This window comes from Drosophila miranda, chromosome XR (assembly GCF_003369915.1).
Source record: "Drosophila miranda strain MSH22 chromosome XR, D.miranda_PacBio2.1, whole genome shotgun sequence".
Lineage (NCBI taxonomy): Eukaryota > Metazoa > Arthropoda > Insecta > Diptera > Drosophilidae > Drosophila > Drosophila miranda.
In genome coordinates this window covers 1,363,625-1,380,300 of record NC_046674.1, presented here as the reverse complement: position 1 = coordinate 1,380,300, position 16,676 = coordinate 1,363,625, and the positions used below count along the sequence as shown (strand labels likewise).

Sequence of the window (16,676 nt, the reverse complement as noted above, 5' to 3'; positions counted from 1 at the left end):
GCGTAACACGATAAGACGATAGAAAGCAGCGGATAGCATTTGCATAGGTGTTGTGTTTGTGTGGATATGAATAATGGAAAGGGTTTCCTAAGCTCCAAATCACACTCCAGATTCCCAGTCCTAGTCCCCCACAAGCAGCGATCAGTGGGTCATCCAAAAACGGAAAACGAAAGTACGAGCTGAATAGATATTCCAGGGGACTGCTCTTGCATTCAGGAATTTTAGGCTGTTTCGTTGGGTTCTGCACTTCTGGAGGACTGTCCCGCCTCGGCCCGGTCGACTTCTCACGCCTGGGATGCTATAAATTTCACTGCCTTTCACTGTAAATCATTTGCTCGGCTCGACTTAATTGCGTGCATTTTAATGCCGAGCCGAGCCGAGCCGAGCCGAGCCGAGCCGACTCCATTGCGTGCCATTTTCCACTTGATGGAGGCTTTGCTTTTGCGCATTGCTTATTGCTTATTGCTTATTGCTTATTGCCATTCTGTGCCAGTTTTCACGAGAAAACTCTTTTCGCTCTGTTTGCGAAACGGGCCAGCGAAGCATTAGGGGATCGCATCGGATCGGAGGATAGAAAGATCGAAATGAGAAGTGATCTTTGGCAGACTCGGACATTCAGGCATTCAGGAATTCAGACCTTAAGACATTTGTACATTGGCTATGCAGTTCAGGTGGGCGCGGGACCTCAACGAATGTGATGAGTGCATTGGCTTGGCTTTCGAAACCGTTTTGTAGTTGTACCAATTGAATATCAAATCGGATGGCTTAACCTTCACGGCGGCAAGTTCGTGACTTAAGTCTTTTGTTTGTATGCCTCTCCGCCATCAGATTTACTCGCACACACAAACTGAAAGTGAAATTTCATTGTTGTTGCTGCTCTGGTTGGTAATTCCGCTGGCCGCCTTTCCGATTTTGGTAATTGTTGAAAAAGAAAGGCACTCACAATCGCACAGCACAGCACAGCACCGCACCGCATAGCATCGAACCAAACGCCGCGGCGCCGCATTGCTGATAAGGAACGTGATTTAGTTTTTAGCTACAAATTATGAAAATCATCCGCTGCTCATTTGGCGCCTTTTCACTTTCCAACGGCCTTGCCTGGGTCTGGGTCTGGGTCTGGGGAGGCCTGGGAGCCTCCACCACATCTGCTGCGGAAGAAGTCTGGGAATCGGCAAGCAAGGCCTCTTCTCTGGTGTGGAACACCAACTAGAACTGCGCGGAGCATCTTATGTTAATTTCCATGGCAAATATGGTTTCTGTCGTTTTCTTTCCTACCATTGTTGCCAGACAATGATGTGTAGCTGCACATGGAGGTCGGGCTGTAGGTTGGGCGGGCGCTGGAACTGTAGGGCGACGATGGCAATCTGTTTTCCCTGCCACCAAATCGAACGTATGTGAACGCATGAGCTCCCCCCCATGATTGATGCGAGAACAAGGTTTGTCGCTTAAGTCTTTTGTTGGTCGAGCCCGTTTGTAGACCTCCGCTTGCCGGATGTGTTCTAATAAAGCCAAATTCGGCCCCAAGGCAACACGGTAGCAAGGTTTGCTTCAAACTGCTTTTAATCGTAACAAAATAAAATCACACAGATTCGACTAGATGTGCGCCAAGGTTGCGCTGTCCAGGAAGAAGCTTATGGCTTCAGATATGTGTAGCTGCTCTTCCACGCCATTCTCTGCCTCTCTTCATTATTATACATGAAGCGAATCTTATCTGATCTGGACGAGCCGTTGGAGATGAATGTGCTGGCCGAAGCTTCCATCAGTCTCTGCCAGAGCCGCTGGAAAAGGCTGCTGCTGCTTGAATCTTTGTCCCGCGGACCCTTCGTCGAGCTCGAGCCCAGCCGGCTCAAAATCCCACGCAGCAGCTTCGGGCGTGGTTTCATCTTTTCCAGGACCGTCGAGCGCCCGGATTGGGACATTGCGGTAGTTCATCCAAATGAGGTAGGTACAGGGGTAACCTACAGGGATGCGCCACCGGCACCGGCAGCGGAAGGGGTTTCTGCAGTCCATCCAGGGCTCGTTGCAAGTTTGGCCGCAAAATCCTGTACAGATCGGTATTCGGTTCTTCCGTGGTGCACTGCAGTGTCGAACCAAACGGATTCCTGCGGCTAGTATTGGGTTTCGGGACTGGTGGCTTGGGTGTCTGTAGTCTTTTTTTCCGAGGCGAAGGTTTCGGCTGGACAGGAGGTGGATCTAAATCCCCTCGTGGCGTGCCCGTTTCCCCCTCGAGACGTATGTCCATCAGTAAACACTCCGCAGTGCTTGAGGCTCTATGAGTGAGGCACCATCTGTGCGAGATCTGGGGTCCAACGAAATACACACAGACGAGGAACACCGCGTAGTAGAGAGACCTTGCCATCAGACCGAGCACCAGCATTGACATGAAAGGGCAAGGCGTCAGCTGGAACAGGAGCCAACAGATGGATTGGCAGTAGCCCACCTCCAACGATGCCAGGCTGCAGTTGTCCCCAGCCGGTAACAGGGTCTCCCTCGAGATGGCAGCCCAGTGCAGGGCGTAGAGCAGCTTTTGCAGACCAAGCTTTTGCCACGTCAGAATCATGTTTTGTGCTAATGTTATTTCAATCAGTTGTGATATATGTTTTTTGGAGCCAGACAAAATATATATGTAAGTATCTCTCTATCTGACATGTTTACATATTTCGTTGAAACTTATTCCACTCGGGATCGGGGGCAGACAAGTACTTTAGTATACAAATAAAGGTAGTTGGTGTGAGGGCAAGGACTTTGGCAGTAGATTTTACCAGACGTAGTCGACATTTGGTAGATAAAACAGTGACAGGGCGCTAGAGTCATGGTACACTCCTACCGTATCCATGGCGGCCACCTAATTAGACTTGTATAAAGACGCCAGTGGGAATAGAATAGAATTCCTGTTATCTAAAAAAATCACCTATACGTTTTCAAAAATACTGGAAAAAAGTTTAAGAACGCTGTTTAGGTAAAAATACCAAGGCGCCATTGTCATGTAGATAACATGTAGAATTGTCCAGAAATTATAGCAAGCTTTCGGGCTGAGCCGTTAATGGTTTATGGCAAATTAATGAAGTATCTATTGGGGTTGGGGTTATCAGCTGTTCAGAAATGCAAAGTTCAAAAAGAAGCACTACCTTCCGTTAGTCTTGTTTGACGATTTGTTCTCAGAGACCATAAGTGCTAGAGCAACCAAATTGTGTGTTCAGACTCCTGTGATATTACACTGAATCAAGCTCGTTTCCAAATTTTTCCACGCTCTACCGCCCCCACAAAAGGCGAAAAAGCCACAGGGCTTCCACAATTTTGAAAATACGACAAACCCATTAACGCGGAATCTTAGTGAATGACCAAATTTGCCATATAGCTGAGACAGGCTTAGATCGGATCCTTATTATAGCCAAATTAGACAATACACAACCCCTTCCACGTGCTTGCTCATTCTCTCTCTCGCTCTATCTCACACACTCTTTCTCGGGGATAGAAAGAGAGATAGAACACCTGAGAAAGAGAAAGAGAGAAGCATAAAATACAGGGGATAAACGAAGGGGAAGAATTAATACTAAAACATAACTATTGGTTGGGGTTTGCGTGTTTTTTTCCATGCTTTCCCATGTCTCATGACAAGTGCGAGCGAAATGGGGTGCTCGCGAAGAGATCCCCCCTCCCCGCATTAACTGATTTGTGGTTGGTCCCTTTTGCGAACAGCGATACCAAGAGGGGAGAGAATGAGAGGCCGGATCTGGGCGGTTCCGAAAATCCTGAATGAAGATTGAAGCGACATTCTGTTTCATTTTATAGCCCAACTAACGAAGCTTTTGGCTTACAGCCCCCACAATTATAGTAAAAAGCGACATACATAAAACCATTTGAAATTTATTGGCAAAGTTATGTAAACGACAAAGGCAAACACCAACGAGGTTCGATGATAGCCTGGCAACTGGGGGCTTGGGTTTGGGATTGGGACTGGGATGGGGACTGGGGAAATCACTTTCGTGGATCGATTAAGTAATCGGTATACGAGTATGTACTTTACTTGCGCACGGCAATATTGATTCGTGGTTAGTTTTGGCTTAAGCAAAAATCATTTAATTTAATGTACGTCAAATATAAAATACAACATACATACCGTACTTATTCGTATAATACTAGAATTATTTAATTAAATATGTAATCAATACATATACTAGCGTGAGTGTGTGTGTTCGTGTGTGTATGATTGATAGATTGTGTATATTTTTGTGTGTATATTGTTTATATTTGGAAACTTACAGATCGCATTAGCTTCTAATACAATTGGAAACGTTTAAATGCTTTAGGGCTGGTTTTGCTTTTACTTTTACTTTTACTTTTACCTTTGCTTTTGCTTTTGTTTTCTCTTACTAAACTATGACAACGTGTTCAAATACGTGTTACATTTTTGTATCTGTATAATATGGTTATGTATCTGCATCTGTATCGGAATCTACATATATTATTGGTATTTGCGTGAGTGCATATTCTGTCAGTTTGAATAAAACATGCATATGCTTTCACAGTTGTTGTTGTTGTTGTTGTGTGTTGTTTCTGAAACAAATACATTAAATGCATTGAATATATATCTCTGCTCCTCTAAATTAAAATGGCAGCTTTCATTTTACTTCATATTTTGTTTTTCTAGCTTTTGATTTCCCGGAAGTGTAATCGGTTATAATCGGTTGATACGTGTTTGGGCACTGTACCTCTTGCCGACCTGTCAGTGTGCATAATACAATTATGAGATTCCTTAAAACGTACTGCCAGCCTCGCAGCCAGGCAGACTCACATCAGACAACAGCCGATCAGATCTCATGCCTGCTGCTCAGCCCTCGTGCAGAGTAAGGGGAGATTAAATGCTCCGACTGTGACAATCATCATCGAATTCGGCTAACTCCCTCCTTATTTGGCCTTATAATCTTCGAACACTACTATTCTAAACGCTTCTCATTTTGCCTCGGCCCTCTGTCTCTGTCTTGTCTCTGCCAACTCTGCCGATTATAATCGTATTGGTTTGCTCAATGGCAGTTTGCTCTCTCTTCAGGTCGGGCGGGGCCAAAACTATAACACATGTGATGCTAAATACGATAATTCTTAATCAAATTATATAATTTCACTTATTTTTTGTTTCAGATTTTTAACTAAATATACAGTCTCAGTAACGGGGATGAGGGAAGGAAAAATCGAAGAGGGACTTCAAATAAAAAAAAAAAAATAACCTTCCATGTCGCCGCCACTCCTCTAAAGCTGTCCCGACCAACTGTGGATTCAAACCATGTGGCGCCTTGTGTCTTTCCAGCCGCTCTCACGCCTAGTCCTGTTCGGAGGCGCCCGGATAGTAGTAGGGCGGTGGGCGTTCGTATTCAGAGGATGGAGGCGCAGCTGGTGGATTGTGGTAGCGGGGTGGCTCGTGGTCCCAATGCCTGAGGATTGCATAAAACATTTAATTAAAATGCTGCAAAGTCTACGAATGTCTGTTGGCAATCATTGAAAAGGAATATTAAATACGCAAATGTAAATGTAAATGGCGACGACTCACGCACAGCAGCGATTCAGGGGAGTCAGGGAATTAGTCATACTGTTACCCCACACGGGGCTTCAACAGATGGGTATGGGACAACAAAGCGGTGTTTAGCGGATGTGAGTACCGATACCGAGTCCGGCCAGTGCTTTAGACTTTGGAACAACAATCCGGATAGCGTTAGGACAAGCGGTGGTCTCTGAAGATGTCCGACAGAGTACAAGGAAAGGTTACAACAACGAAAGAGCCCCGTACATACAGGTGGTATCCCCCAATAGACTGGACCCCCAATTTGCAGTATTTCTCGAACCGACTCGAACCATGAATGAAGTTAAAAAGTTAGTAGGGTGAAGAAGAAACAGTATCTTAAAATGAATCATTAAAAACGTATAACAAGCAAGGTGCCAGGGAACTGAAGTCCGTCCAGTCCATTCACACACAGACACAGAGACGCACTCAAAGCGAGTCCGCCCAGAACGAACATTGAGTGAATGTTGGATTACCGCACATTACCAAAAAGAAACCGAACCGACCGTCCCTAAAAGAAGCCATCTGCCACCAATGCCTTTGGCCGCGTATCTTTAGCCACAATTTTGGCGCTAAATTAAACAAAAAAATTCCAAATTAGCGATAAGACAGCGAGTTTAACCATCTGTTGTTGTGGATTGGGCTAAGCGCGTTGTTTGGCAGTGTTACGAGATGATGATAAGGATCTGTGTGAACTTTGAGAGGCACCAACTCCAGCACCTAGCTGCTGGACACTTACGTGGGCGCCATATCGTTGTACCTCATGCTACTGCTGCCAGGAGCTCCATCCCCGCCAGCACCACCGCCACCGCCACCGCCACCACCACCGGAGCGAGTGGCACGCGACACACTGGGCGATGCGTCCTCATAGTATTCCTGCTGCTCGCGACGTCGTTCGTAGGCCTTGCGCCGTTTCTTTGGCACACTACAATGGAAGACACAAGAGGTAGAGCATTAATTAAATTGATCAACTGAACACAAAAAGCACACAAAATAATGATCTCTTACTTAGCCAATGGAACGTGTTCGCGCTCGCGCTCACTATAAGCGTCGTATAGGCGTTCGCTGCTGCGTGCGGGATGGATGAGGCGGGGTTAGCAGTGAAATGAGAAGAGTGTGAGAGAGATTTCGGTTAATGTGCAGGCGCTGGCAATTTTCACGTCATGCATTCGATAAAAATGGTAACGGGTACAAATGAGAACGGTTATGTTTAGTAAAATGTACAATTTCTGAGTAGATGTCGATCCTTCCCCGAAACATATTGTTAATCTTGCTAATCTGGCTAATCTTGCTTGTGTTTATTCATCTCCAGCGGAGAGACTTGGCCATCAAATATGGGATCTTCATCGGCGGGACCTGCACCGCCTGAAGGACGTCCCTGTTCTTTGCCGGGGCACGCGCAATAGGCCTGCTGCCCACCGGCACAGGTTTGTTGCACATAGGGCAATCCCGTACATACGGGACAGCTTTGGGGACGGTGAATTAGCAGAGACTGAAATTGGAGCTAAGAAGAAAGTTGACATACCCGCCCTCGTAAACGACGTCCACATGGCTAGCGACAGAAGCCATATATGGATAGACCTTCTTGTACAGGCACATCAGACGGTGAGAGACATACAGTATGGGCAGGAAGAGCAGGGCGCAGAGCAGCACGCCCACCCAGTATCCGTTCTAAGAGAGAAAGAGAGAGAGAGAACACAGAAAGGTTAGAGAATGGTGGATCAAACCAAAACACAAGACATCTGCACTCACTATGGGATCGACCATGCTGCGACAAACCAAGTCAACGCCTTGATGATAAATGTAGGCAAGGGGCTCACAGCGGCCGACATTCTCATTGGACTCGTCGATGACCATGGAGATGTACTCGTCGATCATTTGCGAAATGGTGCTGGTGAGGTTCTTACCCAGCTCATTGATATATGTAGTGCCCTTGGTCTGAATGAAATTTTGTGATTCTCTCACGGCCTTCAGCAGCAGTCTTATGCTGTTGTTAAAGTCGCGATTCTCGTATAAGAGCAGCTCGTCGATACGCTTCATGTTGCTCTTCATCTTCTCGACAATGGTCGTTAGCTTGGGTACAAAGTTCTGATAGTACGACTTGGCGTTGAGGCCCTCATTCCAGAAGGAAACTCGGGCCCAGCCAAACGTCGGTGACTCCAAGCTGTTCGACAACGCGTACATTTTCTCGCCAAGTGCGTTCAGATTGACCGGCGTGAACTCACTGCATAGATCCTTAAAGAGTTCGCTGTGGTAATCGGCCGCACCGCCTTGACGCATTGCTTCAAGTTTTTCAAACTCTGCCGGTGTTAGGAGCTCAGTTTTAGACATATCCTCGTCGAATATTTTGGTGCTGTCTGAATCCTCCTCGGACGACATCACCTTGATGCGCTTTAGTTCGTTGATGTCGTACAGTCTGTTTGCTCGCAGCATATCGAATACCGACTGATTGGCCTCGCACATCTTGAGCGCATTCGACATGCGCAGGGGTGGGGCTGCCCTCTGAGGTTCTGCATCGTCGGCGCGCGGCAGATAGCGATTCAGATCGACCATAGAGTCCAGTTGCCTGAACAGCCCGTTCTTATCCACATCCCGGAGTGGGGCACAGGCTCCCTGGTAAGTGACTAGACCGATCATGAAGTAGACCAGTCCCATAAGCGTGATGAACGAGATCAGACAGAATATCAATAAAATGGCCCTGAAAGATAATGTCAAACTCCACAATTAGTCCACCATCCACCATCCACCATCAGGCCACAGATCCGATCCTATCTCCACTTACAGAAATAGGCAGTTGGCAGCCGTTGCCTTGCTGCAGCAGTCATCGCGATAGCCAGTCTTCCGTCTACCGAAGCAGCCGCAAAGCAAAGATACAATCAAGATGCCAAGAATCTAGTGGAGTAGATGGAATGGAAGGGTTACCAAACTATGGACTGCACCGAACAGACGGTGATAGTGCCTCACCATTATCATGAGCAGGCACACAATGACGCTGATAACGCTGCGATTGTTGCCAAACTTATCGTACACATCATCAAAGGACCTGGACGAGCGTGAGGTCTTCAGGTGAATCTGACTGAGCACTGCATCCACTTGGTTGCGTATTCTCCTCGCGTGCGAGCGGAACGTGTCCCTGCCGCCGTTTAGGTCCCGAATAATGGTCGGTGCAACAGAGTTCAGCTGTTCCTTAACCTTCAGGCTGACATTCTCCATGCGGGTGAGTCCGTCCGTGGGTATTTTGATATAGTTCTCCTTAACCACAATGTTCAAGCCTTCCAGATATTTCGTGGCATTGGGAATCTAAAATTTCAGTTGCTTATTATTCGCACACGATTTGTCTGACTGACAGAATGTCTGACCGTATCAAAGTGCAGGCACTTGGAGGTGTCTATCATCTCAATGCTGCTGGAGCTTAGGAAGGTCTGGCATTCCTGAGTGGTGCACAGATTGGCCACCGCAAAGTTGATATCCCGCTTCATGCCCCGAAGACCTGCCAAGACGATGGACATACAGATATGTACAGTTGTTGGAAATTTCACTCCTTACCGTCTCGCAGTTGGGCCCCATAGAAGCGCAAGTCCGTTTCCATTTTGGCGACTTGTTCCATCAGCTGTCTCGCCTCCGGCATGTTGTGCAATATCCGCTCCAGCTCAGTCAAAGAGGTGCTCTCCGATGTATCCGCCAAGTCCAAAAATATATGCTTGTGGGCATCTGAACAGAAAGGTCAGTGATTAGATTACAAGTAGAAGAAGGCGCACACAGGTGCAAAGCAGATCCCTACTGCTTAGCTCATCGGAAATGTGCGTCTGCATTTCCTCGTAGTTGTACACCATCAGGTGGTGAACGTGGTCGGCCACATCCTTCAGGAACAAGCAAATGTCATCGCTGCCGCGCTTCATTGTCACGGTGGCCTGATCGAAGCCCCTGTCCAGCAGCCTGTTTGTCACGAAGGCAATAACAATGCCAAAGCTGTGGAACGCAGACCAATTACCATACATTTAGTATATACACAGATATATATACACAGATCACTCACATCAGTCCCACTATAAGGATGAGAAGACAAACGCCGCACCACAGCCGTCGTCGGGCATCCTGCTTGCTGGTACATGGGGGACAGCCCTGACGGCACCGGCGGCAGCAGCAAAGGCAGCAATAGCAGACGCTGTAGTCGAGTAGTGGATGGAGACATATGGAGACATGTGCATCTATGTATTGCATATTACTTACGCTACGAACGGCATGACCACAATGATGACGCAGAGGAAGAGAATGAAGATGAGAACCAACCAATAGCGGGCTATAAGATCTCGAAAGTCGGCATTGTGGAACTTGGGACCAAGAGCCAGGGAGTCGCCCTGCATCACAATGTAGCCTGGCGGAGACAGAACAGAGATCGATTGGACGTCGATTGGCAGGAGACAACGTGCACTTTACTCACCCGGTGGCAGGGCCGGCTCATCCGAGATTATGCTGTCGTACAGCTTGTGCGTGAAGTTGAAAATCGGATTCATGGCAGTCGTCGGGGATGTGGGCGGGCGAGTATAGTTCACGGTAGGCTTGTAGGGGGTGTAGTCAACCGGTGCCCAATGCAGCTCCCCCATCTGCTCGTGGGTGGTGCCGTGCCCCGCGTAGCCCGCCCGCCATTCCAGCTGGGGATTTTGGTCGTCACCTTTCTTTTCCGTTTTCTCGTTCGAGGCGTCAGCGTCAGCGTCTGCGTCGGCGGCGGCTGCTGGTCGTATCAGCGTGGCCAGCGCGAGTCCAAACACTGCCACGCTCAGGCTGCATATGGCCAGGTAGGCGATCTGCCGCTTCCGGCGCTGTCGGCGCTTGCGACACCTCGGCGCCTTTGGCTTGACCGCCGCCGCCGGTGGCTCTGGCGCATTGGCTTGACTCATTGCTCTCTCGGGATTTCTCTCCGTACAAATAAATTCGCTGGTCGTCTGGTCTGGTCTGCTCTGGTCTGCTCCTTGAATCTCAATATGCGATTTATGCGAGTTATGCGATGATCGTATTCCTTACGACGTGCTGCCGCGCACCCATTTCACGCCTTCACTGGCCTGTATTCAGACACAGATGGAAATGGAGTCGGAAATGGAAGTGGAAATGGAAATGGAAACGGAAACGGAATGTGTGTGAGTGAGTATACAGAAATGGAGCTTCAGATGGAGGCCAGGGCACACCCCCTAATGTGCCATTGGCATGTGCTATTTCAATAATAAATGCGAATCAAAGGCAATAAAATAGTAAACATTTGCTTCTTGCTGCCAGGAAAATGGGAGCACCCTTTTACACCCGTAACCCGTAACCCGTAACCCGTAACCCCTTTAAGTTTGCTTAAGAAATGAGCGGTTATAGGATTGGTTCCACATCGTCACACACAGAAACAGGAACAGAAACAGACACAGATATACCCACTTGACATCAATTAAGGCCAATGAGTGAAAACGAGAAGATGAAAATGGATTAGGGCATGCATTGCATTCCCTCCATGCGGCCGAGAGGCGACACAAAGGACTGGCTCTGGGCTCTGGGCTCTGGGGCTTGATGCCGACAAATTATATCATCTATGGCTTTTATAAGCACCATTTCGAGCTGGCAAAATTGGGCGTGCACTACCAACTATGCAACGACGTAAACACCGATGGAAAAAGAATGCAAAAAAGAACACACACAGAACAAAAAAGCGTACATGCCCCGGGTGAGGCTCGAACTCACGACCTTAAGATTATGAGACTTACGCGCTGCCAACTGCGCCACCGAGGCCATGTGCGCTTGGGCGACAGGCACGCACTTGTGCTTCTGCCCCGGCGCGATGTTCTTTTCGTGATTCGATTGTGTGCGAGGCAAGGATCGTGTATACTATGACCCAGAATGGAGCTTCTGTGAGTCCATGGGCATAGAGATGACCAGGACGTCAGAAAAATCCCCCCAAAATCCTCACCTTGGTGAACGTGATATGTTTACTAGTTTGAATAGTTCCAATATTCATCAGAATATTTAGACATAAAATCCAAGGTAAATGTTCATGTTTTAGTCAATATATGTAGTTACTTTGGATCTGCTATAATGCCAAGAGGCCACCCCTTCCTCTGTCTGCACAGCTCATCGTGATCGTCACTCGAGAATTGGATACTCCGTTCGTTGGCTACGGACAAGAAGGCCGTTAATTCACAGTCCGACTGGCAGGAAGGGCGGGCGTGCGGGCAGACGCTAGAGTCATGGCCTCCCATAGACAGACAAAGAAAGCGAAAAGTTTAATGAACTTTGTGTCCGCTGGTCAGGGCAGGGGCAGTGCCGCCACGGCCTCTCACATTGTGCCACAAACTACACAGAATGTGTCGCAACAGAAGTCGACACACACACACACACACACACACACACACACACACACACACACACAGACACACACACACGCACACAGAGACAAACATGAAGGGCACTGCATTTTCCGCCCATCCGAACTATCTTGAGTTGGTTTTTTTCTCCTTCTTCAGTACATTGCTATCGTTGGATTAGTTTCGGTGTCGCCCCTGGCGTTCGTTAATGGATGTTTACGTACAGAAAAAAAAAGAAGATAATTCCGTGTGACTGCACTTGTTAACAGGGCTTTAATGGCCTGTGTCCAAACAGTGCAGGTCGCGACTCTGCTTTTAATTGCGGACACGCCGCGTGTCCTGGTTTGGAGAAGACTAAGCGGAGGGCTGGATAGCACAGCGATGCTTTGTTGAAGGAGGACGCCTGCGAGGCCGCTGCTGCTGCTGCTGCTGCTGCTGCTGCTGCTGCTGTGCAGGAAATTCTGTATACTGCCACTGGACCAGCCACTGAACGGCCTTGACATGAGCGGGTGGGCCAGACCAGGAGCCGCGATGGAAGAGCCAGCCATGCGAACGCACTGCTCGCTGCTCGCTGCTCGCTGCTCGCTGCTGTTGCTCCGGACCCGACTCGGTGCCAATGAGCAAAACGTGAGCACAGCACAAGCCCTGGCCCATCGAAACGAAAAACACAAAACAAACTCCCAGCCTCTGGATGGCACATGCGCAGTCCGCCGCTGCAAGGATGCCGCACAGTGGGCGGGCTAGGATAGGTTACCGGGTGGCAAGGACAAACAGAGGGTGCTCTCTAGTCTGGATTGGGCTGAATAAACATTCACATATGTACACGTACACGTATTTCCCCCACACAGCATTTGCCCAGGGAACCCGAGATGGATCTTGCCGACTGACAGCTGCAACTGCGAGTATCACAATGCCAGTGCCAGTCCCCACTCGTCGCGACTCAAACAAACAACTAGTATAAATAATAATCATAAAATTTCCCTTTTGGGTAACGCGAGTCTACAGATCCATTTCTGGAAATTGAATCGGTTCGTTTGTTTCGTTTCTTGTTGCGAAATCTGACAGATTTTGTTTTTCAAACAGGAGAAAGCTTTGCAGTCCCAGCTACAAAGTGGAACAACTCCCCGCGAGCCCCATAAAACGAAGATCATTTATTGGCCGTGGGATATAGAACATCGTTTTTCCTCAAAGCCTCTCTGAAAAGCCAACTAAGTTGTTCGTTAAGAAAATATGAAGTGAATCATGGGGGAATGTGGGGTGATAAAGTAAAAAAAAAACACATGGTTCTTAATTCAATTTAAGGAACACCTATAGAGATAATCTATTGTGTAAATACTCAATTGAAACCTACACTAATCCTATCTTAAAGCACGTTAACTGCCTTAGAATAATCTGTTTCGATTCGCAGAGTTTTCCAAGCCAAAGTCGACTTCGGCTTCCCCAACAAAAAGCTAACAAAATTCCATCGAATTGCCTGAGAAAACCTGGGGAAGCTTTTTGTATTCCCTCTCTTTTGTACATCAAAGCCCCTGGATCTAATACCTGAAGTATTCCCCTTGCTCCGAGATTTATTCTTAGGCAATAAAAATAGGGAATGCCGGCCAATGCCGGCCACAAAATTCACACAATGTGCTTGACGCAGCTCATCGCCGTTTCCCATAAGCGAAAGGCTACATATTTGTGTGCACCAGCTGACGACTATATGCGCAAAAGAAAGACACAAGACTAAGATACATATATATATGTATACATATGCCGCCAACAGTTATACAAATAAATCCCACAATGAAGGTTAAAGTAATAGAGCACCGTTTATCTACAATAGGTAGAACTCGTCATAGCCCACGCCAGAAGAGTAGATAGATCTGTTTACGGAGTAGAGTAAACGGTGAATCAGCAATCGTACTCACGTTACCGTAAGACCGTAAGATCCACCTGATCTGCTTCCGAAAAACTATCACCTAGCACTTTTAGGGATTTAGAGGGAGAGGGATTTTCTCCAGCTCAGAACGTACCCTTGCAAAAATATATTTGGGGCAACCGACAGCAGCCCACAGAGCGGAGACCACAGACCGACTCCGAGTTAAGATGTGGCGAATGAACAGGTTGGCGGCTCTGCTGCCGCCAGAAACCCGTTTGGCCGCTCGTGTGACTCACTCGCACTCCGATAAAGCCGCAGAAATGGGCTAATCACACAGACAGACGGCAGAGTAAACTTCGTTGGATGAAAAATTGGACACATGTACCAGTAAAACGAATCCAAACAAAGGAAGTCGAATAATGCGGCTTAATTTAGCAGAGACACACACACACACACACACACACACGCGGGGAGAAATGGGTAGAAAGAGAACTGCCTGTGCGTGTACGATCCAGAACTCAGCGGCGGAACGGAACGGAAGACCCGAAAGACATGGACACCAAGAAGTTGTCTATCTGGGCAGCACTACTACTACTACTACATGTGTACATGTGTACATGTGTGTGTGTGTGTGTGTGTGTATGATGAGTGATATGGCAGGGAATCACTGTACAAGTATTGTGGCACGGCATCTCAATTTCAGCTCAGGTTTCTTTCTGCAGATTACTTCTGCAATGTTTTGTCTGGTTACCACACCTCTGGCGATAGATACCTTCTGGGCCTGGCCTGGCCTGGCCTTGTGCGGCTAAACCGTGCCACATCCGGGGGTTTTCCTTTGAAGACAATTTGGGGTTCATGCTACAACGATATTTCCACATCGACTTCAGCTCAATGGGGCACACTGTAATTTTTGTTCTGGTTTTTTTTTTTAATTTAGAGTCGGCCTTTTGAAGCCAATGTGGCACGCATGAGGGAGAGGACCGGGAGACGTGTGGGGCAAGCAAGCGATTCGGAAGCACAGAAACCCAAACACGCCAATCGCTATAAATACACATGCACATGGGCCACCGCTGCCACCGGCTCTAGCATGCCCATGTAGACATGTACATAAGTACATATGTACCTGCCACGGGCCAGGGGCCAGGTCAGGGATGGTACTACTACACACGCACACGCATACACATGCTACCGACTCACACACACATACATACATACATCATGGAGAGAGTGTATCTACGGCTGCTGCGGAAGCGCATACGGATACACATTATTTTTGTGTGCTCTTTTTGGTTAACGCCGAGTGGATCCCCAGCCCCCCCCCCCCCCCTGCCCCCCCAAGGAGGTTGGCCCAGAGCAATTAGTGCAGGGCTATAAATTAATTAAGTGTCTCCCATCCAGTGGGTGCGATATGAATATGAAATGGTGGGAGCCCGTGCAGCAACCACGGTCTGGCCAATCAAATAATTCCACAAATTGAAATAAACAAGCTAAATCTAAGGCCGGGACGGACGGCACACACTCACCAAGCAAGCGACAGCAAGCTGCTGCGTTCCAGGGATTAAGCCAATTAAGAGATAGCTCTTTCGGACGATGGCGATGGCAACGGCGATGATGATGCGTGATGCGTGATTCGGCAAACAGCAAGTCCGTCTCCCGCTACGACTCCGGCTCTTGCACGCACAAACGATCTACGAGATTATTCCGTTTAGGCGTCAGGGGCCCACGTTGACGGCTGACAAACGGCTAGTTCTCGGGCTAGCCCAGAAAGTCCTTGTGCTGCAGAGGTAACCAAAGGGTAGCTGTATGAGTAAACCGATCGCAAACAGCCTCCCGATGGAACGGAATCGCCAAAGACAACACACCCACGTTAGTGCGAAATGGAAACAATAAATTTAGACAACTTAAACGTTAACAATTTAACAATGGATTGCAATTCGGCACATGCGTCGTTGCGCCACTCTTAAAAAAAATACAAAAGTACACTTGATTTGTATTTGCGTGTTATATTCCAATAAAGTCTGAACTAATAAATGAAGAATTTGTAACAGTTAAATCAAAACCAACACAACCACAAAAATTCAAAAAAATATTTTTCGGTCCCCACCCGACCTGCTGATTGCAGCAAACCCAACCATCTCTGTACAGCTTCCAATGGCTCTTTTACTGCCCTAATTGGAGTTCGAGTTCGAATCGAATCAGGAGCTTACAGCCTCACTTTAACAAAGTCACAAAGTACATATGTACGGAATACATCTATGCAGAGATTATTCAAATCTTATGCACTACACATGTATGTGTGTGTATATCAATGCACTTTGAGTCTCTTTTTCTGCAGAGCAACTGCAGCGCCGCGCACCCCGCCCATCACTTGCTTACTTCCACTTCCACGGCTGCTTTTTTGAAGCATAGTATTTTTTTCTCCGTTTCCGTTCACACACACACACAATGGCCGATTTTTCGACTCAATTCCATTTCTGTTTATGTTTCGTGCACAACAGTTTAGTTTAATTCATTAATTAGCCGAGCGTTTCTTTATTTTTCACCTTTTTAATTTTACTGGTGCATTTTTCCATTAAAATTTCGACACATTTCTACATATTTGCTACATAATGGAAGGAAAAAAAGAGGGTATGGACAACAAGCAAAACGGTCCAGAAATCCACCCCATTTGCACAATATACCTTCCCGATTTTGTTTTCAAGGTATTTTGTCGTCACACGTGAGGTGAGGTTCGTACGAACCTCGCAATTTGCTTTGTCTGTTTTTGCCTTTTGCCCATACCAAAATTCAAAATTACGACTCATATTTCGTTGCAAGCGAGAGCAGCAGTGTGACCGTCTAACCCTCGGAAACATACCGAAATACACCGTCTCATTTTCAAAATATGCCGATGAAATGCCGATACCGATGAAAACGAAAAGGA

General features: G+C 47.4%; 1 protein-coding gene and 1 non-coding gene across 8 annotated transcripts; both read right to left on the bottom strand.

The window, feature by feature from the left end:
• Window positions 1-4,057: 4,057 nt before the first annotated feature.
• On the bottom strand, window positions 4,058-16,397 carry LOC108152180 (prominin-like protein). 7 transcript variants are annotated; one of them, XM_017281315.2, is made up of 15 exons: window positions 16,297-16,397; window positions 15,277-15,529; window positions 9,996-10,614; window positions 9,785-9,929; window positions 9,591-9,719; window positions 9,336-9,523; window positions 9,101-9,265; window positions 8,914-9,044; window positions 8,519-8,854; window positions 8,337-8,446; window positions 7,307-8,252; window positions 7,080-7,225; window positions 6,563-6,622; window positions 6,294-6,479; window positions 4,058-5,429 (listed from the first exon to the last, which is right to left on the bottom strand). In XM_017281315.2, the coding sequence occupies exons 3-15, from the start codon at window positions 10,450-10,452 to the stop codon at window positions 5,318-5,320; spliced, it is 3,111 nt and encodes a 1,036-aa protein (XP_017136804.1). In that variant the 5' UTR covers window positions 10,453-10,614; window positions 15,277-15,529; window positions 16,297-16,397; the 3' UTR covers window positions 4,058-5,317. The 7 variants fall into 7 exon arrangements, with proteins under 7 accessions (XP_017136804.1, XP_017136803.1, XP_017136806.1 ...); XM_017281314.2 differs by lacking the exon at window positions 16,297-16,397 and adding an exon at window positions 16,130-16,286; XM_017281317.2 differs by lacking the exon at window positions 16,297-16,397 and having other exon boundaries at window positions 6,315-6,479; window positions 15,277-15,786.
• Trnam-cau lies at window positions 11,248-11,320 on the bottom strand. The gene has a single exon. It is a non-coding gene; the product is annotated as a tRNA-Met (tRNA).
• Window positions 16,398-16,676: the final 279 nt, after the last annotated feature.